Source organism: Natator depressus, chromosome 1 (genome assembly GCF_965152275.1).
Source record: "Natator depressus isolate rNatDep1 chromosome 1, rNatDep2.hap1, whole genome shotgun sequence".
NCBI classification, from domain to species: domain Eukaryota; kingdom Metazoa; phylum Chordata; order Testudines; family Cheloniidae; genus Natator; species Natator depressus.
In genome coordinates, this window is record NC_134234.1 from 323,092,854 (window position 1) to 323,118,215 (window position 25,362).

At 40.6% G+C, this 25,362-nt stretch overlaps 1 protein-coding gene across 2 annotated transcripts in view; it reads left to right on the plus strand.

The window, feature by feature from the left end:
- RELN (reelin) overlaps positions 1–25,362 on the plus strand; it is a 452,196-nt gene that overhangs the window by 212,502 nt on the left and 214,332 nt on the right. For both annotated transcript variants that reach the window (XM_074942520.1, XM_074942521.1), the window contains exons 7-8: positions 4,635–4,731; positions 11,097–11,148. In XM_074942520.1, the coding sequence (XP_074798621.1) occupies positions 4,635–4,731; positions 11,097–11,148 (149 nt within the window). The remainder of the gene's footprint in view (positions 1–4,634; positions 4,732–11,096; positions 11,149–25,362) is intronic.

The following is a 25,362-nucleotide window of genomic DNA, read 5'->3' on the forward strand; positions in this document are numbered from 1 at the left end:
TATTATAATCCTGAGGAAACTAAGATGTTGTGTGCCACAAGCAGAGAATTGGAGGGGGCAAGATGCACCAATGCCCAAGGCCCCTGCAATGGCAGGGAATTTATTAATTTGAGATATACCCAGATGAGCCCAGCAAGCAACCCGTGTCCCATGCTGCAGAGGGAGGTGAAAAATTCTCAAGGTCACTGCCAATCTGATCTGGGAAAAATATATGTATGCACCCATGAGTTTTATAAGGGAGATTTTATAAGAGGGAGATAAAACTTTGATCTCTTAGTCATCCTTTGGGGAGACTTTTTATTTTCAATGTTTCATTCAACTTTGATTGTGCAGCTTTTCAGCTCTTAGACTCCAGTAAAAATACACATTTATAATGGAAGGCAGCTGAAGCATTAGTCAAACCTTGAAGCATCATTTTGAATTGCCAATTACCAAACGGCATAGTGAAGGATGTCTTTCCACAGTATGCATCCGATGAAGTGAGCTGTAGCTCACGAAAGCTTATGCTCAAATAAATTGGTTAGTCTCTAAGGTGTCACAAGTACTCCTTTTCTTTTTGCGAATACAGACTAACACGGCTGTTACTCTGAAACCTTTGGATAGTCTGTGAGTTCTACTGGAACTTGATAGTATCCACTCTTTAGATCCAATACAGAAAACCATTTAGATCCTGCTAATAAGGCAAAGGTTTCTTCTATCCTGGATAATGGATAGGAATCCTTTTGGGTAATGCTCAGTTTTCAATAATCCACCACCATCCTAAGAGCTCCAGTCTTCTTACACATCAGCACCACAGGTGATGCAAATGGACTATGTTTCCTCATCCTCTCCAAGGGCCACCAATTCGCATAGATTTTCAAAATCTGAAGGCAAAACCCTTCCAGTTGTTCCTTTAAGAGGCACATTATTTGTGAGCTCAATCGATATGTCACTCCTGAAACTCTTCCAAAGTCTAGATCATGAACAGCAAAAGCTTTATAAGCTTCCTTACTGACAGTCTCAGCAATCCTTTCCCTCTCAGCAGCACTGAGAGGGGATCCTTCAAAGTCCAATGTAATATAACACTGTCCCTCTTTTCAGTTGCAACTGCTGAAACCTGGGTTGGTACTGGTTTTATCCACTCAACTGCTTACCCCTTCGCAATGACAATGTGAGGTTTCAATATGACGTCCTTCCTTGTTAAGTTCTTGACTTGTACCCCTATTCTCATACTGGAGCGAGTGACTTTAACAAATTGAGACAGAACTGCTAGCCCACCAGGTCCAACTGCAATACCTGGATCTTCCAGCATTACAACAGTTTCCAATTCATTCACAGCAAATTTCAGAATTCTGGGCACTGTTTTGGATGTGCCAGGTGGAACTGTCACTGATTTTCTTCCTGTCAGGACCACTTCAGCCCCTTCTATCTGAAGTATATTGCCAATAGACTGTAACTTTTGATAAGACGAATACTCATAATAGAAAGTTTCACATATGCAGGTCACTTGAGAAGCAGTATCTATTAGGCAGGTACTCTTTACCCCATCTAGGTAAACATAGCCATGACAAGCAGGTCCCACTAACTGCTGGATGGCCTCACTCACACTCATTTGGGTAGCATCTGTTTCCTGAACCCATTGACTAGCAGCTTTGCTCTGAGAGTTGTTAGTTTCTTTTCTTCCTGGCTCAAACTTGCTCTGAGGTCTACCCATCAGTTGCTGATGTACTAGATTGGGATTAGGCAAATTCTCACAGTTGTTCTGAAAATGTGCCCACAGTTAAAAACATAAAGGTTTTCTTCTGTTAAATCTTGGTATTGCTTGTTTATTACATTGTTTGGGTCTTTGATGAGTGAATAGTGTATTTGAAGCAGATATTTCAGAACTTGGCTGGGTCATCTGCAGTCCCACCAACCACCGCTCATCCTGCAAATATTTCTCCTTCCAGTCTATGGCAGAGGCTTCTTCATGGGCACTGGAAGTATTTTCAGATGCCGTTATCAACTGAAAACTACTCCCACTCAATGGCATTCCTTTTTCTTCTAGTTCTTGTCAAAGTTTTCTCTTTGTTTATGAGAGTGCTCACTTTCAGTGGATCTCACCTCAAAAAGGAATGTGGCATAAGAGATGCTTCTTTTTCTACCACTACAGTTAATCCCTTTTATTAAGAGTGTATTTAATAAAGATTAATTAATGAACAGAACAGGCAATCATCAAGTGATCCATTCCTGTTGTCCAATACTCGCTTCTGGCAATCAACGAGTAGGGACCAGAGCATGGGTTTGCATCCCTGACTGTCTTTGCTGATAACCATTGATGGACCTATCCTCCAGGAACTTATCTAGTTCTTTTTTGAACCCAGTTCTAGTTCTGACATTCACAACATCCCCTGCCACAAGTTTCACCGATTGACTGTATGCATAGTGTGAAGAAGTATTTCCTTTTGTTTGTTTTAAACCTGGTGTCTATTAGTTTTCCTGGATGACTGCTGGTGCTTGTGTTATGTGAAGGAATAAATATCCAGTGGGTATGGAAAATAAACTATAAGTTATACAACAATCCTATAATTGGCTCTGAGCAGGTGACCATAGATCACAGACACTTATTCACTTTCTTATTCACTTTCGCCACACTAGTCATGATTTTATAGACCTCTATCATATTCCTTTTTAGTCATCTCTTTTCCAAGCTGAAAAGTCCCAATCTTTTTAATCTCTCCTCATACAGAAACTGTTCCATACCCTTATTCATTGTTGTTGCCCTTCTCTCTACCTTTTACAATTCTAATATATCTTTTTTGAGATGGGGTGACCAGAACTGCACCCAGAATTCAAGCTGTGGGCATATCAGGGATTTATATACTGGCATTATGATATTTTCTTTCTGATTATCTATCCCTTTCCTAATGATTCCCAACATTCTGTTAGCTGTTTTGAGTGACACTGCACATTGAGCAGATGTTTTCAGATAACTATCCACAATGACTCCAAGATCTCGTTCTTGAATGGTAACAGCAAAGTTAGACCCCATCATTTTGTATGTATAGTTGGTATTGTGTTTTCCAATGTACATTACTTTGAAATTACCAAAATGGAATTTCATCTGCCATTTTGTCACCCAATCACCTAGTTTAGTGGGATTCCTTTGTAACATTTCACAGTCAACCTTGGGCTTAACTATCTTGAATAATTTTGTATCATCTGCAAATGCCATCTCATTGCTTACCCCTTTTTTCAGATCATTTATGAATATGTTGAACAGCACAGGTCACCGTACAGATCCCTGGGGGACACCACGATCTACCTCTTTGCATTCTGAAAACTGACTATTTATTTCTACCTTTTGTTTTATGTTTTTTAACTAGTTACTGATCCATGAGAGGACCTTTCCTCTTATCCCATGACTGGTTAGTTTGCTTAAGAGCCTTTGGTGAGGACTTAAAGGCTTTCTGAAAGTCCAAATACACTATATCCACTGGATCACCCTTCTCCACATGTTTGTTGACCCCCCTCAAAGAATTCTAATAGATTGGTGAGGCATGATTTTTCTTTGCACAAGCCATGTTGACTCTTGCCCAACAAATCATATTCATCTATGTATCTGATAATTCTGTTCTTTACTATAGTTTCAATCAATTTGCCTGGTCCTGAATTTAGGCTTATCGGTCCGTAATTGCCAGGGTTGCCTCTGGAGCCTTTTTTTAAAATGAGTAAAAGCACATAAAATGAGTAACAGCATATTGTTAGCAGGAATATGGATTATTTAAATAAGATCTATTATAGTCTATGACTAAATGAGTCCAGTGTTACAAAACTACTCCAGGAAACATGTTTAAAATGGTCCATAGGTAGTATGCTGATGTTTGAAATATATGTGACCTTAGTTGTTGTTTCCTTTTGTCACATTGTTTATTATGACCAAGACAATTTACTAGAAACACCATAAATAAGCCCCACGCTTTTAGTCTTTGAAAAATGCTACATAATAGCTGAAAAAATTGTTTTCTGTTAAAGATAATGTTTCATTCAACTCAACTGTTTTGGTTCACCCACAAACTGTTTTTGGTCAACCTGAAATTACTTTTTTTACAATTTTTCAGTTTGGCAAGCAAAGCAAAAAATCTGTTAGCTCTAGACCTAAGTGGTATCAGTATCCACATAATCTTTAATAACTCACAGTGAGACCACCTGACATACACAGCCTATCCAATTTTAACAGTTCCTCATTGGTTTGTTCTGCAATGGAAATAAATTGTTGATTGTATGGTGTTGGGTTTGTATATAGTTTATTAAGTGAGTTGTAAAGATTATGAAAGGAATATAGCCCCAGAGAAAATGAAGTTGGAAAACCATAATTAGGGGCACATTTGAAAATAAAGTAGGGGCACTTCTTTCAAATCTGTCAGAGCTTTTTTTGATGGACAGTAGTGGGGTGGGGAAGTAAACGTTTTTCTGAAATTTAGGTTTTGTCGCTCCTAAATAGAGACATCTGTCACGTATGATTGCCCTTTAAATTCAGTGTTGGGATAACTAAATCGTCCCATTTGTCTGAGTGTCAAAATCAAACCTTCTTCTTTTAGCAGTTTAGCAGGTTTTTACAGCCCCAGATGTATGATTTATAATTTTCAGCTTGATGTGTTCTGGTTTTCCTGCAGGTTTGAATGTAGTAACTGTGAGGTTGGAGAGCAGTGCGGTGTAATTATGCATGGCAATGCTGTCACTTTCTGTGAGCCATATGGTCCAAGAGAACTGGTAAGTGGATGTTTGCTAATTTGCATGGGTCATGGGACTTCAGGTTTTGAATTCAGACCTCATCAACCACAGTGATGCTGGGTGTGCTTTGAAAGCTTGGTGTTCAGCAAAGAGAGTCTTAAGCAGTTCAATAATGCATAGGATAGTAAAGTTAAATGTTTAAAACTCCTCACATTTTTTCTAAATATTTTGCTTGCTTTTTGCACATGGCCAGGAAACCTTTTGAATGAACTTTCATGAAAGTTATTTAAATGTTTAGAAAAGGTTGGGAGGCCAGAATATAAAACCAAATTTGGGGCCTGAAATGCTTTCTTCATTTTAGACAAACAAAATAAAGTCTCAATTTTTCCTCTCTTATTTTATTTGGCTGTGTCTTATTTTCTTTATAGTAAAAAAAAATTAATTTGTTTGTGTAAAATATCACTGGGGAATAATGCACTCTGTGGCTTTAAAGCAGTCACATGCAGCCTGGATTAATTACCTGCCAGTTCCATAGACGTCTCTGCCAAAATCAGTGGTGAGGTAAATGAGGTCACAGTTTCAGGATAACTGCACCGATATCTGCCACCTCTCTGGTCCGCTCCAGGACTGTCCAGTCAGGTCTCTGGTTTCCAGCTATCACCTGCCTCTGGGCAGGGACCCCTCTTCTGACTGGGGATTTCAAGGTTGCACAACTCCCTGCCTGCCAGTGTGATATCCCCAGCAAGCCATTCTGCCTAAAGGTCAGTGCCTGTGTGTTGCTTTCTCTCCAAGGGCTATGAACAGTGTATTGCCAGCAATTCCAAGTTACCACACAGCTCTTTCTAAGTAAGCACATTTATTCTTAAGGTATAAGCAGAGAAAACTTATTGAAACATTGAAAAGGTTTAAACACACACTAAACATACCAGGACTCATCCTTCAGTCATACAGGGCCCCAGTAAGCCAAAGTCATTCCAACCCTTTCACAAGGCTTGGGGCCCCCCTTGGACAGAAGATCCTATCAATCTGCTTGATCAGAAAGGCCATGAGTCAGTTCCAGCTCATCCTTTTATACCACAAGCCCTTTCTTTGTTTCTTAGTCTCTGGAAAACCCAGTTTTAACCAGAACCAGTACATGCAAACCACCCCAGTTGGTGTAACATCTCTGGAGTTGTTTAGTCTCAGTTACTCATCTTAATCCCCTCCCCCCACCCTATTTTTAGTTCCTGTAGGAGCTATGGTAACCCTCCCCCATGGAGTAGAACATAATCATATGTAAACCATTTATAAATTTAATACAGTGGTCCTCAAAGATACTGCATGGGATTGCAGTATCTGTCACCATAAATATTACACATTGGGTGTAAATTGGGTGTTAAATAGATGTTAGTATCAAAGTAGTATGATTTGCATTAATTTGGGATCCAGTGGGTATGGAAAACAAAGTATAATTATACAGCAATCCTACAATTGGCTCTGAGCAGGTGACCACAGATGCATGTGCAAAAGAGGCGGGATGCTTTCTGTGAGGAGTTTGGTAGTCAGAAATCCAAGCCAAAATGTAGGCAATTTTAAAATAATCTTAATGATTTTTAAGATTTTCTTGTTTGGGGAGTGGTGGTCTTGTGATTTTTGAAGACAGGGAGTTTTGGTAATATTATATCTTACACAATACTCCTGAGACCAAATTTAGCCCTGGCCTAAGCAGGCACAACTCCCCTTGAATCACTTGTGGCCATTTATGCCAGGGTACTGATAAAATACCATATGGGTGTAAACTACATTCATTTTACAAAACCACTAAATGACACATTGGTGACAATAATACAACCTTGCCAAATATGCACACATTTGAATAGCATATATCTGTTACCATTTATATGCATGCTAAATTTGATCATATTAATATGTGCTGTTAATGTTTGCATTGCCTTGTGGTATTTGACAAACACAATACAAATGCATGTGTTATGGTGACGGGCGAACTCATTTAAAAATATTTCAAAAATTTCATGGATATAGCGGAACCTCACTGTTTCTCATTTCACTTATACCCAAACCTTGTGAGAGAATTCTGCCATTGATGCTGAACTGCCTCTGTCTGCTATTTTAAATGTTATTTGCATGTACCGTGTCTCGTTTAATGCCTTGATATACTTGTGAAGAAAGAGATTCCATTTTTTGTCCATGCAAAAATTGAAGTCACATGTTTGGGATACTTCTTCCACATTTTGTGACCCATTGCTGTTTAGGATGCTTGAAATTCAGCCCACAGTACAGATATTGAGCAAATACACCTAGATGCCATGCTTTTCATTATAATTAATTTATTGTGGTCCACTAAATATGTATAATTTAGAGTACCCTCTGCAATTATAAATTTGGGTTTAAAAAACTGGACTGTAATTGGCTAAAGTGGTCACATGACCTGGTGGTTAACTGGCACTACCATACCATACCCTTTGAAACTGAAAGTATTGATCATTATGCCTAACAGATGTGAATAAATCAAAATCTTACAAGTCTTCATTCTAGCATAATAATTACTGCACCTTATAAAAGCATTTCTATACCTCACCATCCCTGGGAGAAAGGTAAATGTTATCCCATTTTACGCAGAGGGAAACTGAGCTACAAAGAGGTTAAATGACTTATCCAAGGTCACTGAGAGAGTCGTGCTAGAGCCAAGACTAGAACCAGTTTGTTACTCGTTCCCCGTCCAGCGCCTAGGTCACCGGACAGTGCATCTCTGTCGCACAGATGATGAATTTTAATGTAATATTTTATTTTTCCTCTAACTCTTTCTTCTATTTTTTTTTTATTCCATCCCCCTGCTACCACCTGACTCTCACTTACCTTCCTCGGGCAGTTCAGGATTGTTTTTCATCCCTGATGTTCAGGTCTCTTCCTCCTTAAATAATCAGATTTCCTTTCTCCATCCTAAACCAGTCCTTTATCTTGTTGTCCTTACGCATGATTGTTGAAATCCCTGCTCACATCTCAGGCTCAGGGTGCTTGTACATTTTATTTTTGCTTTGAAATACTTAAACAAGATGAGAGGAATTTGCAAAATTAAATGAATTAGCTGGTTTGTTTCCTTGACCTCCCTATCCTCCCACTGATTCCCCCATGAAGCCATTGACCCTTGATCTCCCTATCCTCCCACTGATTCCCCCATGAAGCCATTGACCCTTAACCTCCCTATCCTCCCACTGATTCCCCCATGAAGCCATTGACCCTTGATCTCCCTATCCTCCCACTGATTCCCCCATGAAGCCATTGAGAACAGCAGTCTAGTACTCCTGATATAGAGGATTTTAACGCCAAGCCACACATGTTGTTTGGTTGGGACATCACCACGACTGGAATCATAGGGAAACTGATAGCTGCTGATGTGCTGCAAGCAAAACAATATATGTTCATTTAAATTTCTCGCCCTTCTGGAAAATGCAGGTTTCTTTTTATCTGCAGCCCCCAATCCCTACTGCCTTGATTGGCATAATTAATGTAAGCAGTTCCTCACAACCTGTATTTACATCATTTTATAAAGGGATAAAGCCATTAAAAGAAGATTTAATTATCAAAAAGTACTGGCCAATTAATTTTTGGTAACAGTTTAATTTAATTCTACGAGAATACCTCTTCCATGGTAATTGATACATTTAATCTACTGAAGATATGAGCCACAGAACACTGATAAATTGAAGGCTTTTCTGTTTAAATTAGAACCCATACAACAGAATTAACTGCATGTAAATTAAAATAATAGCTGCTCATAACTCAAGCCAGAAAGCACGTTATTATTTGGCAGGATAAACGTAATGCCAGTGTTGAACCTATCCTAACTAAAAGGACACGAATAAAGAGTTAAAGTTTCTTTAAAGGGTTTTTTAATTATTTAAGCAAATCTTCATTATATCTGTTGAGAAGCTACTGCTGTTCATTAGGAAGATCTTAAAGAGTTAGAGGTATAGTTTCAGCATAGGACACGTACACATAGGGCCAGGTTTTTAGATGCATTTCTAAAAAGTGGATGCTTCACATGATGTGAAAAGCCTTTAATATATAGCCATGAAGTCCTTCTTAGTTCACAGATTATTACCAACCATAAGAAATGTTCCTGGCTTTTTTTACTAAGATCATATTTTAATTATCTATAAGAAATTTCCCCTCTGAATGTAGCATGCATGCATGTGTATGTTCAAAAGCCAGTTCTCAGACATCAACCTCTGTCATTTCTAAGTCTCCCTGGGACCATACTGCTAATCACTGCTGTAGCACGTCCCTGTTTGGGCCGTCTTAACATGTGATCTTCTTTGATACTGACATTAGTTGCATTTCAAGTGGCAGATGGTCTCAAGTATGGATAAGTTGTGTGGCCAAAACTGTAACAAAAACACTGACCTATCTATCTTCCATATCAAATCAGAGTCCTCTTATTTGTCCAGTATAGATGTCCAAATCAAACTTTTAAAACCCTCAACCCTTTAGAACTTTTTAAAAAAAAATGTTGTGGAATCCATCAACAAAGTAGCAGTAGGATTTGTTTTGGTTTCAAGGAGAGAAATCCCTCAGGACATTCTTTCTTCACCTTTAATACCTCTAAATCTGTTGTCTCCATTCTCACCCGCTGGTGTTGTTGCAAGCTCTGATGTTTTAGGGCAGAGTGCACTCTTGGGATATCCACTTGCCAAGATGAGGAAATCGACTGAAATTCCCAAAAGACCGAAATACCAATGCATAGCACTAAGCACTACCAGTTGTTCTGTGGCACTGAAGTCCTGAAAAAGAATCAAAAAGCATCTAAGTTTAGAACAAGCTTCTGTTCTGCATCTTTGCCCTAATATGCTGTCAACGGGAAATATGGGAACTCGGACATAAATGAGAAATAGGATTTACCTTAGGTTGTCCACACTGATATATATTTTTCAAGAAATATTAGTTAATAAAAGAAGGCAGGTGTGCCTGATAACGAAAGAGATCATGTGTACACCTCAAGCCTCAGGTAAATTATACAGAAATTGCATTGTTCATCGTTACAAACTAAAACTATCTTTGTAATACTGCCAAGGCCACTTAAGTGATGGTGACACAGATTCAGATTGCTCAGCAAAACTGGCTTTTACTTGTGCACTTGACTTTTTCAGTAAATATGTTTATAAGCTGCCATTCTTCTTTCCATTGTTGATTTTACTCTTCCTTTGTTCACACCCCTTATTTGATTTCCCCCTATTCCCACACATACAAAAAGAGTTTCTTGTCACATGGCATGCACTGCTTTGTTCGGGAATATCAACTGCTGTGAATTTGATGGAAGAGTCTTGGTCCCTGAGTTTTCTATGATGCATAGGGACCATCTCTTTTTTGTTCTGTGTTTGTACAGAGCCTAGTACAATGGGTCCATGATGAGGGCTCCCAGGCACTATGGTAATACAAACAATAAACAGTTATAATAAAATGATAAATTATGTGAACAAGACACTGCACAGAGTCATTGCCCTCTCATGAAAAACAGGGTTGAGGTTAACTTTCATCTTGTTACATGTTGATCTCTGTAAACAGTCACAGTACTAATTTAGTTCCTTTTTCCCCCTCCCCAATGTGCCAGTCAAGGAGACTTTTTAAGCAATAATTTTGCTTGCTATCTACCAATATAATTAATTACAGGATTCAAAATGAGCCAGAAAGGACTGGAACTTCATTCTGGTACTTCTTGGGTGATACTACCACTTTCAGCAAATGTTAAAGTTTTTAGCTCTCAATGGTTTTCAAGAAAACCTTCTCAACATGGACAGATGAGGTTTTGTGTGGGAGCCATCAGAGGAGGGGGCATGTTGGGTGGAGCATGAATAAAGTTTCTGAATTTATTCTTCCCACTTCAATCCCTGATTATATACACTTCATATCATAACAGTTATTTAGCTATAAGTACAAAACCTAGTTGGTTTATGTTATGCTATATATGTGAAGTTTTGAGTTTAGCTGATAAGCTAGATTTTATTATTCCATTTTACAATTTTAGGCCCTGGTTCTACATTAGGATCTGCTAGTGTATATCCTTGAGCCTATGGAGAGTCCCACTGAAGTTATGGTTTCATTTTTTTAAATCTTTCTGATCACCGATCAAGCACTAACACATGGAAAAATGAACTGGCTCTATAGAAAATTTGTACTGCCACAAACAAAGAGTTTCTCATTGTGACATATTATGAGATACCAATAATCTGAGTGGCATAACTGAAATGTCCATGATCTGTCAATCTGAAAGGTTTAGAAATGAATGATTTATACATGGGAGATCTGGGCATCCACAGGACTCCCATATTTTTTTAAAGGTTATGAATATATTGTTTTGCTGGTTTAATGCAATGTTTCTTCTATTTTTCATGTTTTTCCTCCTCTAGACCACCACTAGCCTTAACACAACCACAGCTTCTGTCCTTCAATTTTCCATTGGTAAGTTTATATAGCAATTTTACTTTAAAAAGTATACAAAGGTCATTGTTAAAATGGAAAACACTAAATTTTAAACATTTTTGACCAGCATTTCCATCTGCCATGAGGGATTAAATCAATCTTAAAAAACTGAAACATTTCTTGACCCCCTGATGATATTTCGAGCTGCTAACCAAAACAAAGGAAGGAAACCATTTTAGCAGTTTGTCTAACCTTATATAATTATTGGTTTATCCTTTCGTGCTTATTTTATTATCTAGTAGATAGTCAGCATTGTGTAGGGTGACCGTATGTCCCGTTTTGGCTGAGAAAGTCCCTTTTTTTAGCCCTGTCCCACCCATCAGTTGCAGTTGGCAAGAGCAAACCGGACAAATACAGTTTTGCCAAAAAAGTGGAGTGCGACCCCTAGCCGGTCATGGAGGAATGTGCTGGGGTTGGGGATGGGAGGGAAGGCGAGTGGCAATGCCAGCCCTGCGTGGGGTGGAGGGCTCAGGCCAGTGGCTCGGGCCCGGCCAGCCCTGCACAGGTTGTTGGTAGAGCGTCTTGGGCTGGCCCCATGCGCACGGAGAAGTGGGGGGCCTCAGGCTGGTGGCGGGGGGCTTGGGCCGGCCATCGACAGCAGGGGAGTTTGGATCGGCCAGTGCGCAGAGAGATGGCAGGGGTGTTTGGGCCGCCCCTCTGGGTGGTTGGGTGGCAGGGGGGCTCCGGCCGGACCTGCATGTCGGGGGAGTTAGAGGAGAGCCCCATGCAAACGGATGACAGGGAAGGCTGGTGGGTGGTGGGGCCTCAGGCCAGCCCCATGCGGTGTCCCATTTTCCCTTTGGGAAAATATGATCACCCTGGCAGTAGGACAATGATTGCCCATTCTTTAAAATGGTTTAAGAAAAATGACTACGTAAAAATGGATCCCTCTCTCTCAACATATTAAAACTCAATGTGTCTTCAAATCATATCTGCTTCATTTAGTGCCAAAAGGAAGTTTTTGCTACTATTAATGCTGCTGTGTCACTAATATACTACCTGTTATAAATAACTACAGTTTGGCACTGTAGAGTATGGGCAGCAGTGTTTTGTGCTGTGAGACTGATTTGGAAGAAACTTAATTTCTTAAGGCATGATTCATTACAAAATATGGAGTGATAATGTTCTTACGGTGAAGATAATTCAGTAAGAATAAACAAACAAGGAATGTTGACTGTTTCTTTTGTGGACTCCTAGAAATGTATTTCTAAATTATATTCCCATTCTAAAAATGGCAATTCTCCTAGCTGAGTGTACATCAGCAGGGTTGTGATTAAACTGTGGAAATCTCTCCTGGAAATGAGAACTATGAGTTAGAATGACGTACTTCAAGTGATTTGGATTTAAAACAATTCTAAGACCAAATTCCAATGGGCTCTCAACTACCTGTCAGTAAGATTCATTTTTATATTATTTTAAATTGTTCATTTGGGTTTTTATTTTATCTCATAATTACTTATGACAATACAAGTAACTGTACTGAGGTTAATCCCTTGTAAGGGAGTCACTATTACTATTCGGGGGTGGGGGGGTGGGGGTGAAGGGGTTATTTTATTTTAAACTATTGTTTTTACAAAACCAGTCAGATGTGCACATGCATAAACTGAGTGACTGTGTAATCATATGGCTATACCCCTAATCCTTCCTCATCTTATCCCTTCTGGTGTCTATCACCCTCACCCATTGTTTCATATCTGCAATTTTAGGCTTTGATCCTATAACTGATAAGATGTGGAGTATGCCTGTGCACTGTTCAGACTGCTGCTGAAGTCAATGGAGTTTGGTTTTAGAACTGTTTGCAACTGGAACTACTAGATGTTTTCTTCTCCAACTGATTGTTCTTATTGCCATGAGAAGTTTCCATAGTTTAATCAAAACCCCACTGAGAGACTCATCTAGGAGAATTACTTTTTTAAAAAAAATGAACATAGCAGTCTGATCACACACTATCAATTGCAGGAACGAGGCTTTAGGTTGTATGCTTTTTGGGATAGGGACAATGAAGCATCTAGTATACTGTTGGGAACTATAAAATAAATAATAATACAGGTGGGAAAAGTCTGTAAAGAGAAATTTATAAATTTAGGGGATGTAGGTGGAGAGAAAGAAGAAGGCACTTTACCTAGAGGGCTCAATAAGATTAACTGGCCCTGGCGGTTTTCACATTCGAAATGCAAAAGAGTTCAAGAGGAGAGAGACATTTATAACGGGTAAGCTGTCATACCACATCTTGGTCTCAGATTACTGAATTAATTATAATTACTTACTGTTTATTTAATATCTTTCATCCAAAAGGTACTTCTGGGTGAATTCTGCACCAAAAAATTTAAAATTCTGCACACAGTATTTTAAAATTCTCCAAAATTCTGAATATTTTATTTGTCAAAATAACACAATATAATCACTCCAGTTTCAATTATTTTGGTAATTTATTTCAAAATACTTGTCAACAAGTATGATAACAATACAGACAACAACAAAAAAGATTCCCTCTGGAAGAGAGAGTTAAAGAAACCCCTACATCAAACCAGTTTCAGTTGGGGAGTTCTGAAGGAGACTGGGTGGGACCCTCCACAGCCCAGGCACCCACAACCCTCTCCCCCCAGAGCCCAGCTGGGGCGCATTCCCCAGCTCAGATACCTGCACCGCTCCCCGCCCCCCCCGAGCCTTTACTCCCTCCAGCTTCTTTACTGTTCTGCTGAGGGATGCGGTTTAGTGAGGCCCTGCCCTTTCTCACCCTTTGCCAGAGCCTGGTCTCCCGGGTCCTCTCCCATCCTCAGAAGTGTGAGGATCAAGTTAGGCAGCCAGAGTGTGCAGGGCCTCCAAAGGTTGGAGGCCCTGCACACTCTGGCTGCGAGCTGAAGATCTGAGATCAGCAGAGTCCAGGTTCCCTAATGGCCACCAGCAGCTCTGCAGCCCCAATTCTGCGGGGAAAACATGGAGTTCTGCGCAGAACATTAATTCAGCATAAATTTTGCATTGCGCAGAAGAATCATAGAATATTAGGGTTGGAAGAGACTTCAGGAGGTTATCTAATCCAATCCCCTGCTCAAAGCAGGACCAACATCAACTAAATCATCCCAGCCATGGCTTTCTCAAGCCGGGCCTTAAAAACCTCTAAGGATGAAGATTCCACCACCTCCCTAGGTAACCCATTCCAGTGCTTCACCACCTCCTAGTGAAATAGTGTTTCCTAATATCCACCCTAGACCTCCCCCACTGCAACTTGAAACCATTGCTGTTTGTTCCGGAGAATTCCTCCAGGAGTAAAAAGGATCCTAAAGCTTGTTATATTAGATTAGTACTACAGTGTACATTCAAACCCCTAAGCAACAATTAAGTGTAGTCTTTTAACCAGTCCTCTTCCACTGCCAACCACCAGATGTTAATCTGGTGGGTTTTAATAATTTGAGTTAGAGAAACGGATAATGACAAATGAATTAAGCACAAAATGGCCCAGATTTCATCATAAATCCCAAAGCTTCTTAAATCATGTGTACAGGAAGGATAATTTCCCACTGACATTTTAATTAACTGAGCTTCTAACTAGTGTCCTTAAAGTGCCAGATATTCAATAGCCATGGGTTCTTTTAAAGGCAACAGTGTCAAACTGCTGAAGGTTTGTACTACTTTCTTATTGAGATCATGAATAATTACTTTGAAGAGTTATTTAGTAAGACTTGCACTTATTGATATACAGCCCCTGTGACATCCTCCCAGGGTTTACAGCCTTTTCAAATGTGAACGATTTTCCTGCTGTGCTGAGTTGTGTTTGAACTGTTCAGAACCATTAGCATTGGTTTTGATCTAAATGTTAGGATGGTGTTTACATTAGCCTACTATCTGCCCAAGCATGTACTTCAGATTTCCTCATCATCCTTGACTGTATTTCTTTAAGACCAAATGCTTCTGTTCCTGATACATGAAAGACAAATTCTAACATTTACTTTAATGTGCAGTGGGATTGCTTTTAATTAAGATATTTAAAGTAATACCTTTGGGCTCTCTCACACCAGAATTTCTAATTCCACAGTTTGGGGCCATGGAGAATCACACACGAGCTTCCAAACCCAGCTGCCATAAAGCATTAGCATGATTCATTAGCTGAAGTATTCTCTGCATCTCACTCACAGACTCAGACTTCCCCTTAGCTACATCTCTGAACTTCCACAGAACATGATTCGCCATCCCCATAGGCCAATATGATGAAGGTGACTCATATTAATGATAGACTGATGACTGAACTGAGCATACACAGAGTCCTGTAAGATAGCTGTAAGAAGGAGGAGTGATGAGAGAAAAGTCTCAAGGTGGAGCAGCCCTGAGGCATGAGTTTTGTAGACAGGCATTGCTTCACTCCTGATGGTTGCAGATTGCTGTGTGTATGTTCTTTTTGAAAAGTGTGTACTCCAAAGCTTCACTGAATGTGTGTTTTGCATCCTGTAACAGTGCGTTAAGCATTAGCAGACTATTTAATTTCCTTTTTCTCTGTGGTGTTCATGAGACAAGTATAAAGCAATAGCATAAAACTCTCTGGTGAGTCCAAAAATGCACACATCCCCCTACTCTGTACTGGAGATGGATGCTACTGGAACTGACCGACTACATGTAAATCTCAATATGAAAATAGTTAACATAAAAACATTATATTATTTTGAAAAAATCGATTACCCAATCTTACTCTCATAACTTATTATTAATGCTGGATCATCTGTTGTACAGCTAGTTATTTTAAAGATGAGTAGGTAGCTTGTAAAATACAAACTACACTTTCTTCACTTTTGCTTATACAAAACTTTTGAACACCTCTAATTTGTTATGACTAACATGACTGTAGGCAACCAACAGGCCAAATACTGGCTAAATAGGAAATGTTTCCTGAAGGCAGGATTCTAATATAATAATTTTGTTTCATCTTGAGTTTCTATGCTGTGATTAAGCAGATCCTCTGTCATTATCCCAGTTCTAACCTAAATCACTTGGGCTGATCTATGGTTTCCCATAGATGCATGGCCATTTTGTCTGAGTTAAATTTGTTTTGATTTAATTCAAAAGAAAAATAAAAGTGAAACTAAAAAGGTGCAAACTCATGTAAAGTTTAACCAGAAAGACAAATTGCATGAACACCTGCAAATGAAACCTCTACACTGCTCCCTGTTCTGCCTACTATACAACATTTCTGATAAATACTAATGGCAAATGATCACAAAGATCATCTGTTTTCATGTTCATTGGGATCTATGTAACCTATATTGTGAGGTGCTGTTTTAAAACAGTCCTGTTGGTTCTTATCAGCTGTGTTGCTGTTTGCCCTGCTAAAAAAATATAAAGAAAGAGAAATGGTGCATCAGTGAAACAACAATTTGGGAGAGGAGGCTTGAGGTTTTTTTAATCTGCCAGGCAAAACTATGTCTGCAATGTGGGGGGCATTGGAAGGGCTTATGTTTTACTACTCCAGAAAAAGTCCACCACTTCTTTAATACACAGTTTAAAGAAACTGAGGAACGGATAGGTAGCCAAGGAAGAGGAAGATGAAAATTAAAACATGGAGGCCACTGAATTTGCAGTGTGCAGTAGAACTGAATATGCACTCATCCAGTTAGAGTTTAATGTGTTTAGTGTAATTGTTTAATACCTGGTTTGAGTTTTATAATTTTTACATATAAATGTTCATTTGAGCCTACTTGGCTCTCTTTCTTTTTTGGATTATATAAATTACTCAATTCAAATAAATAAATGAAACCAATCTGAATAGATATAATTATTTATTTATATACTTATTAATGTCCACAAGAGTCTAGGTATGTGGATGGAAGCACTTGTGAAAGTTCTGTCTGGGTAGCTAAGGAAGTGCAATTGACTTTTGCCACCTACACTTTTTTTATAGTACACTTTGCCTTTCATGGTACTTCTAAATGTTCTTGTTAATATTTTTCTGTTTCTTATAGTGACTAGGTACTTATGCCCTTGGGAATGTTCTCCTGAGGCTTTTTGGCCCTTGCCACTGGTGTTAAAACCATTGGCACAGATTATATAAGAGACGTGTGGTGTAGTGTCTGCATGTTAGTCTGGAGCCAGGAACTCCTGGTTTCTAACCATAGGATGGAAAATGACCTTTTTATTACTGCTACTTCTTTCCCTATCTGCCTTCTTGGCTCTCTACTGCTTCTCCCTATCCCACCTCATTCAACTGCTCTTATCACATGCTGCTGTTGCTCCCTATGTTGTTCCAGCTTTCCCTGCCCAAACGTCCCTCAGATGATCACCCTTATAGAAAAATCCTATGGGATTAAATAGCAATGAAACCTGTAGTATTCTACAGAAATGTAATAGTTTTTATAGAAATTACTCTATAAACCCCTGTCTATTATCATTCTCTATTTATTAAATTTATTCTACTGATATTTTAGCCTTTCTGTATAATTCTCTGGCATGGATAAAATTATCTATTATATTCAATAGGATTGCTTGAAAAAAAAATCCTAAAGAAAAGTTATCAATTTCTATCAAACTCTGTTGGAACTGTCATAAGGACAGGACCCCGCTCCTTGTTTTTTCAGCTGCCACTGGCCCCTCCCCACTTAGGAACTCCCTCTGCTTTCATCCTATTGCCACTCACCTGAATGTCCTCTCCCCTCAAAAAAGTTTCAGGATGCAGGATTAAAATAAAATGTAAAAGGACACACTTTACATTTATATATATATTAAATATACTTAATATAAAGTGTGACTGCAAAAAAAATTAAGCCAACACTTGGATCATTCTCAATTTTTACCTCCCACTGTTATGACTTTTTCTTTTCTCTAATGAAATGAGTCAAGGCAAAATCATCTCAGCCTTCACGTTGAATTTCCTGACTTTTTTAAGGTTATAAGACCCTTGATTTTTCTTAATTATAGTAATGTAATTATTTTGAGCTTGATGGCTTTTATTTTAATAGAAACATTTTTTTAAAAAGAAAAAGGTGTGTGTGTGTACATATATATATAAACTACATGTAATGAAATCTCCTCTATTACGCTATGTACATTTATTCAATCTTCCACAATGCTTGTTTGTTTCACAGTCTACTGGATAAATATGTGTAGAGCACAATTTTAATATGCCTTCGATTAGCATGTAGGTAGGAATCATTAATTTGTATGTGGATCCTTGACATGATAGACTGTAATGACTCCAAAATGCTCTCATGTTGTGCCCTGGTCAGAGATGTTGAGTTAATGAATCATTGACCTAATAGTCTCTCTTACTCTTCCTGAACCATTAAGGTCGATAGGGTCAATGTGAGGACCCTTCTTGCTCAGCAAGTCCGCATACCAAGAATCTGTCTGACGTTTCTCAGGAGAGAATGCACTGAGCTTGTCTAATATCTGTAGTAAAGCCAGGCAACTCACTTGAATTTTATTTATTATTTCATTTTTTCAGTGGTAATTTGTTTTATTACCATCATGAGTCCTGCAGAATTGTATTTTAAAACATAACTTGTTATATATAAGTGATAGGAACTTTTTTTGCACTGTCATAAATTTACACTATCCAAATGATTTTGGGTTTTTTAACAAAATCCTCAAATGCACCCTAAGGATGGGGCCTTATATGCAGTTTTTATACTTGGCTCTTCTATTAACTTCAGTACATGAGAGATCATAATGGACAAATGTGATCGTAGAGAGAGACACACAAGCTGGATGTTCTTTTTCAAGTAGATGCAGCCATGGATTCTACTTAGGTGCGTGCACACCCAGCACACTGGAGCTGGAGAATTTTGCCTAGGAGTTCCCGTAGGGGGCTGTCTTGCACCTTGTGGCCATAACCACTCCCGTGGCTATAGGAGACGCCGCCACCCCGAACCCTCCTCAGCTCCTTCTTACTGCCGGTGGCTGGAATCAGAGCTCTGCATAGTATTTTACCTCACATTCCTCTAGTGATTTTGTTCTCTAATTGTATATAATGAATTAGTACCGCTAATATAGTCAGACTTAGTGTTAGTTAGTTATTGTTTAAGTTTCCCTACTGATGCCCTCACCAGGATTTAAACATTGTCCGTCATTTGGGAGGGCGATCCCAAACAGTGATCCCCACATGCAGTGTTTTCTGTGTCTAGAAGCCCGCATCAACGATCGATTTGCAGATCATCATGAAACAGACGCAAATGGTGAGGGATCTTCGTGAGAAGCAGCCCCTGCTCAAACAGGTCACATGGTCTGCTTCAGCACCGAGGCCCTCATCAGGTCGAAGGTCAGCATGGAGAGTGCTGCTGCTTTGTGTCCCGGTGCTGGCATCTCTCTGAAGAAACAGATGAGTCATCCCCCACCGAGTGCACCAAGGAAAAGATCGTATAATACTGACCAAGGCTGTTGGGTCTCGACTTCTTCCCCCAGAGGAAGTGTGGATAAGCATGTGATGAATGCTGATGCACGGGATGGAGGCAGGTCTTGTCATCTGCTCTCCAGCACTGTGCAGGGATGTCAGAGACCCCGTACCAGTGACTCCAGTTCTAGCCCTGGGGTGTCAGTTGAGTTTGGTACCAACGTGGGAGATGCTGGCACTGGCTGCTTCCACGCCAGCAGCATATCAGGCAGCAGCAGACCTCCCTGTCCTGACCTCTCCCTTGCTCCAGGACTTTGCCAGGGCTGTGTCCTTTGTAGCCACACTGGCTGGCTGGGATCCTGAACCTGTTGGGTCTGTCGGCACCACACCCCAATGATTCCCTTCCACATTCAGTGGAAATGGGGCCAGTGCACAGGGGACCTCCTCGGCACTGGGTACTTTGGTACCCTTATGGCCAACACCGCAATGTTGCTATGGCAGCAGTGACCGACTTCCACTTTGGAACTTTTGGTTACTTTGGTACCGATGCTGATTTCAGGGTCAACACCACTCCTGGCACCAGAAACGAAAGAGATATACTCGGTGCCAGCAGTACCGTTTCCCCCTCTGGTGCCAGCCCCTTTGTCATTCAGGGCTATGAACAATGTGATAAAGAATGGCCAGAGGGCAGCAGGAGGATGATAGAGGGGAGATATGTAAGCCCCAGGATGATGAGAGCCTTATTCCCTGTAGAGGGAAGAGAGGCTGCTGTAGATTAATTAGCGCACCTGAAGCCAATTAAAGCACCTGAAGTCAGTCACCTGATAAAAAAAACCCTGCTTCAATCGAACAGTTGGAGGAGTTGAAGCAGAGTGGTTTGGTGTTGGAGCAGAGAGCAGTTTGAAGGAGAGCAGTTTGGAGGGAAGCAGAGGAGAGTTTGGAGAAGAACTGTGGCGAGCCAGAAGACCAAGATGCTAGGTAAAGGGAAACCCAGCTTGTGCAGAGCAGAGGGACTCCACAGACACAAGGGGTTGGGAGAAACCTGGCCCAAACAGAGAGAGGGCAGGAAGCCCCACAAGCTGAGGGGCCAGAGAGGAAAGTTGCCCAGGGGAAGGAATCGCTAGTTCAAGTGGTTTGCCGCTATCCCTAGGGCTCCTGGGCTGGGACCCGGAGTAGAGGGCGGGCCCGGGTGCCTCCCTCTCCACTCCCCTTCTCTGGGATACTAGTGGGACAGTTAATACCCCAGATCAGGGGCGAGAAACAGCGCCTTGAACCCCCGCCCACAAGAAGAGAAAGCACGGGACCCATCATAATAGTGCCAGCAATTTGCCACAACAAGTAGGACCGGCTGGGTGCACCCTCCGGGCTGGGCAGACCACTATCCCCCAAGGCCTGGACCCCTCGGTGTCTGAGTCCGAATCTTCCTCTTCCTGCTCCCTATCAGCTGAGTGAGAGCCGTTCATGCAGCACTATGGGTACCAGGTTTGGTGCTTGTTTCGCTGCTGGCCTGGTGCTTACTGGCTACCAATGCCCTATCCAGACCAGTGGCCCCCATGGGACACTCCTCAGTCATCAAGGTCCCACTCCCCATCCCACTCAAAGTCAAGATTGGTGGTCAGGTCTGTGGCAGTGACCATCGATCCATCACAGATCCAGGTACCAGTGATGCTTCCCCTCGAGGAGCCTCCAGATCCCTCCCAGATCTGTCAGCCCTGGAGTAGGATCCTGCTCGGTCACACTGAACTGCCTCAACCTTATTCCCAAACAATTCCACAATACCAGGCACTTTCTCCCCTTTGATACCAGAGGATTTCAAGGCATACCAGGATCTGTTGTGGCATATGGGTATTCATGCTGAGTTCCTGCTGGAGAACACCCACAAGTATGACTTTGTCAACTGGACAGCTATGCTCAAAGCATTGAGGGAGCAATTTCAGATGTTCATCACTAAAGGCTGCTTGGTGGCTAAAACAGCTTTGCAATCAGAACAGCTGATTTGCTATCTTGGACCTTTAGGACACCTACATTCATGTGGTGATTTTGCAGAGCCACAGAAAATTCCTTTGATATGTCATGGCAGAGCTCCATTTCCAGTATACGGTGCTTCCCTTCGGCCTCTTTTCTGCCCCTTGGGTTTTTACCAAATGCATGGCCATCATCATGGCATATCTCAGAAAGAAAGGAAACCACATCTTGCCGTAGCTGGACCACTGGTAACTGAGGGGCAGATTTAGAGGGGAAGCTCTTTCTCACATCAACACTACACTGTGCTTGCTTCACCGTCTGTGTTTTATCCTAAACATTGGGAAGTCTACTTTGGTTCCCACTCAGAAAAATAGAGTTCATTAGGGGCCCTAATAGACTCTACAAGCCTTTTAGCTGACTAACGGTTTTCAGGTGATTTGCCACCTTTTCCTCAGTCTGCAGTCTCAGCCTTCCACAACAATTCAGATGTGCCTGGGGCTCTTGGGCCACATCTCTGCTTGCACACAGGTGGTTCAGTTTGCAAGGTGGTGCCTTTGTCCCTTCAAATGTGGCTCAGGAGAGTTTATCATCTGACTCTTTGCTCCTTGGACAAATTGCTCCATCTTCCTCCACTGGTCCTTGTTGGACACTCCTCGAGAATGTTTGCCAGAAATGTCATCTGTTCTGCTCTTTCAGGGGCCTTATTCCGGGTGCCAGGTCCAAAGCCTTCTATCTCAGCTGGCACCCGGAATAAGGCACCCTCAGCTCTCTTCTATACCCTCCCCCAATCCCAATCATTCCACAGGTCATCTTCAAACTGAAGACAGATCGGGCAAAGCTCATCCTCATTGCCCTGGTCTGGCCGAGGCAGTACTGGTTCTCTGACCTTCTTGTATGTCGGCACTTGTGTCTAGTTCACTGAAAGTACATCTGGCAGTGAGATCGGCATTTCATCCCCCCATCCAAGGAAGATCTGTCTTCTCCAATCCCATAGTAGCAAGGTTCTTAAAAAGACTTCTTTGCCTACATTCCCCAGTCTGAGAGCCAGTTCCTCTGTGGGACCATAACACAGTCCTAGCAGTGCTGATAGGTCCTCCACTCAAGCCCTAGTATCTTGTCCCTTTCTGCTCTTGTGTCAGAATAGTGTGTTCCTAGCGATTACATCCGCAAGGAGAGTGTGTGAGTTGCAGATTCTGATGGCAAAGCATCCTTACACACAGTTCTCCAAAGACAAGGTGACTTTATGACCATACCCAAATTTTTGGTCTAAAGTGCTCTCTCAGTTTTATTTGAACCAGGAAGTATACTTACCCATTTTCTTTCATAAGCTCGTCTCTGTGGGAACACCGTCTCCATACATTAGCCTTCTATCTGGATAGGACTAAACTGTTTCATGTGTCACCTAGCCTGTTTGTGTCATTCGCAGATCACATGAAGGGGCAAGCGGTCTCTTGACAGACCATCTCTAAATGGATAACATCCTGTATCAAGACTGCATATGATATAGCTTAGCTACGCCCCCTTAGTGAATAACTAACTACACCCCCTTAGCGAATGCAAGCTCATTTGATGAGAGCAAAAGCAATGTCAATAGCATTCCACAGTGATATTTCCATGTTGGACATTTGCAGGACTGCTACTTGGTCATCCATATGTGTATTTATGAACCATTATGCCATCACTGCGTCTTCCAGGATGGATGCAAGTTTTGGAAGGGCGGTCCTGCAGTCCTTGTTCTGAGCCCTGCCTCCTGGGATGGGTACTGCTTATGAGTCACCTAAGTGGAATACACATCTGCATCTACTCAAAGAAGAAGAAATAGTTACTTCCTGTAACTGTGGTTCTCCCAGATGTGATGCAGATGTGTATTCCATGACCCACCCTCTGTCCCATCTGTATCAGAGTCTCATCTCAGGGGCATTTGGTGCGAAGGAACTGAGTGGGGTCGGGACGGTGCCACCTCATGTAACCAGGGGAGGGGCTACCACCACAAGGCTTGAGCGCCGCCCCTCTTACAGGTACTGCTAGGCAAAATTCTCTGGCTTCAGCACACTGGACACACACACATCTAAGTGGAATAAACATCTGCATCACATCTCAAAGAACAACAGTTACAGGAAGTAACCATTTCATCTTGTTGCATCATCAGTGCTGCTGTAATAATTAGCTTTTCCATTCAACTCTGCTGAAAGAACTTGCTCCATGTATTTCTTTAGAGGAAAGGATGACCTGGGGGCTGTGAAAATTTCTCCAGCCACTAAGAAGGAGTAGCATCTAGAATGGTTCCATGGAGCAGCTGTGTAGGAAAAGGATTCCTCCTCTTTCCCATTCTGTGCATCCCCATAGCATCTAGCTCAACCAGTTGGACTTGATAAGTGAATTTGGCCCTTATTTGTAGCACTTTGTAGATTTTTTTGTGGTTATTCTTTATTGTTTGTGTAATATAATTCTGGTGACAGATGTCATATTGACTGTACTACACTGAAATTATCTATTTATCTACTAGTCATGGACAGACCAGTTATTAGGAGGGCTAACTTCCACACACTGTCTAGCTTTGACCTGGAGGAGCTGCCCTCGGTGCTTAGATTATTCAGTCTCTCTCTCTCTCTCTATTTGGTTTTGTTCACGTTTTAGACAGTGAACAAAGGATGACAATTATGGTGGTTTTATGTGGACATTGGACACATCCATATGCAACTGGACTCAGACAAGCAATTTGTTTCAGATATGTTGCCAAAAAGCCACTATAAAATGTTCACTGTAGCTAAAATGAAAAACAGACCTCTGCTGAAGGGAATTTGGGAAAATTCACCTTTTTGCCAGAAAAGTCCTTAGTGGAAATATATAGGTTGTAAATTACATCTAATGTGAAAGATAAGATGGATAAGTAATATCATCTGACACACTTCACATAACATAAATGGAAATGTTAGATGTTGTTTATTGATTTTATTGAATTATACAAGGGAAGCTTGCTCAAATACCTAGAGTTAAAAGATACCAGGGTTAAAAGTTAATGCTTTATTTGAAAGACATTTTCATGGAGTTGTAGTAAATTATTTGTATGGCTTACTGGTTATTCCAAATATCATATTTATTACTTTTACACCAGTATTTCTCTGCCATTTTTGAGAAATAAACTGTAATTGTTGGAGATTTAGCAAAAGGAGAAAAAGCAGAAAAAACAGACAGGGACAAATCCTAGCATTCTCTTTTAGGGCACTGAGTCTGAGTCGCTTCCTTGTGGTAAAATGGATCGTCTGGAAACAGAAGCAAATGCCATTATGGAATTAGTTGTTTTGAAATAATAAATGCTGGATTAAGGCAGATTTTAAACTTAATCCCGCTTGCTGCATTATATTAAGATAACACTTTTGTATGATTGAAATTGTCCATTTTTATTAGACCATAACTGCTTTGGTCAATATAACTTAAAAAACAAATTTCCACTTCTGAATAGTGTGTTGTAGATTTTTCAAAGAAATACTATAGAAAACTGCAATATAAAAATGTGTTATAGTAAGTAAGCCTTTTCCATTCAATCCAGAAACAGGACTCAGAAGAAAGCTCATTACCCAAATGTGGATCCCACACATGACATTGTGTTTCATTCTCATTAGACCACCAGGATAGCCCCAACCTTTAGCATATGTGGAGCACACAGTGACACCTATTGTAAAAGCTGCACAAGTGTTTCCATTCTAAAGGGCCATTTTCACATGCTTTGTCAAATATTTTTGTTTGGGGATGAAATTTTGCTCATTTATTTTCAGCCTAAGAGTGAATCTTTAAAAAAAAAAAAGGTGAGAAGAAAAAACAGTTAAGCTATTTTAAAAAAACAAAGTAAAAAAACCCCACTTTTGCCAATATAAAAAATGTTGCCATCTTTTTTCTTTTGTACAGTTCTAGCACCT